Genomic DNA, 1492 nt, shown 5'->3' on the forward strand with positions numbered 1-1492 from the left:
TGTGATGAGGACTTTTGTAGCCTATATTTCAGTTCTTGTGTTAGGCCTATTTGTACATTTTACCACCAGGTGGCAGTAAGTGCTCGCGCAATTAGGCCACAGTATTGCCTTCAATTTACATCTGCTTTCGCTTGGCTTTGGAAGTCACTGTGTCAGTAGAACGGTTTCCTTTAAAATGTGTTATCTATTCTAAGATTATTTCATTTGTTTACTCCGCCTACGCCTATTCAGATTTTCAACTGAAATCCTGCCCAAAAGGTTATTTCACAGACGCCTAAAACAGGGTAGTTCTTTTTAAATTTTTTTCTTCATTGATTAAGGCTGGTTAGACTGGTCTGTACTAGTCTAATATTGTGGTCAAACAGCTGCGTGCTCTGTATCACATCATTTATGGCGTTCGTGTTTTGGTTATTACGCATGAACAAGATACGATCAGTTAAACTGTATCACGTGTGAATGGCTTTCTGTATGACTTTGAGTCTGTTTCAAAACAAATGGTGATTCAAAGCAGACAAAACAATGCTGTCACAGCTCTGTGTTTATGCACAGACGGTCCACATCACAACATCATAACTTCATTGTGGCCTAGTTTTTCTTGCGTATATTGGTCAGTCTGGTACTTGTTCTGCTCATCTAGACCTATTCACATAGGCAAGGTCTTAATGAAACATAACCCATATAATGCTTGTCGCCACATCTCCTGCAGGAGCCTAATGAATGAGTTTGAAAGAAAAGTCCCGGAAAGCTCAGGTTGGCTGCTGCGCGCTGTGCGTCAGACACCTGCCCAGCCAAGCTCCGCCTCAAGTTTTTATAACCCCGGGAGACAGGAAGGACCTGTCAAATCTTTCCAAAACTAGACCCTTGCATTCAGAACGTGTCCGCTGTCTACAGTCACAGCAGACACACAGACAGAGCAGTTTGTTAGAGACAATCTTCTGAGTTTAACAGGGGTTGTTTCTAGCCCTATATGCTCCTGCAATCCGGCGGGTGTTAAGATCCATGGAAGTGGCCGGCTATTACGACGAGGGCAGCTTTGCTTTCCACGGTCGCGACAGCATCATCACCCCGGTCAGCAGCAGTCACTGGAGGCTCGGTGAATCCATGACGGAGCTGGGCTTAGAGGAGCGCGAGAGAGCCGTAGACTTCAGTGTGTACTTGGACTCGGGTCTGCACTGTCCGCAGTTGGCCACACAAGCGCAAACACAAGGGGACATCTTCACAGAGTTTTTGGCGGAAAGCAAAATTAAAAGAGTGGGTGCTTTGCAAAACTATAAGAACTACGCGCACCAGGAAGCAAGTCATTGCGACAGTTTGAGAGACCCCAGGGAGTCTTACGCACAGTACGCAGATCTGCACGAGCCCCGCGAGGACAGAGCCGCAGACAGAGACGAGAGTGAGGACAGGAAGATGGAGAACGGCTCTTCGTTTGACATGAGGTCCTACTTGCACTACTCCACTCCCAGCGGCAGCATGGGAAACATCTCCACCGCAT

The 1492-nt window shown here is 46.8% G+C and overlaps 1 protein-coding gene across 1 annotated transcript; it reads left to right on the forward strand.

Moving 5' to 3' along the window:
• Nucleotides 1-827: 827 nt before the first annotated feature.
• On the forward strand, nt 828-1488 carry cebpb (CCAAT enhancer binding protein beta; the record flags this gene model as incomplete). Its single annotated transcript, XM_020929708.2, has 1 exon — nt 828-1488. A coding segment is annotated over exon 1 (489 nt), but the record flags the coding sequence as incomplete, so codon positions are not given.
• Nucleotides 1489-1492: the final 4 nt, after the last annotated feature.

The sequence above is a fragment of the Boleophthalmus pectinirostris genome, unplaced genomic scaffold (genome assembly GCF_026225935.1).
Source record: "Boleophthalmus pectinirostris isolate CB_2022bp ecotype Guang Dong unplaced genomic scaffold, ASM2622593v1 HiC_scaffold_664, whole genome shotgun sequence".
NCBI lineage: Eukaryota > Metazoa > Chordata > Actinopteri > Gobiiformes > Gobiidae > Boleophthalmus > Boleophthalmus pectinirostris.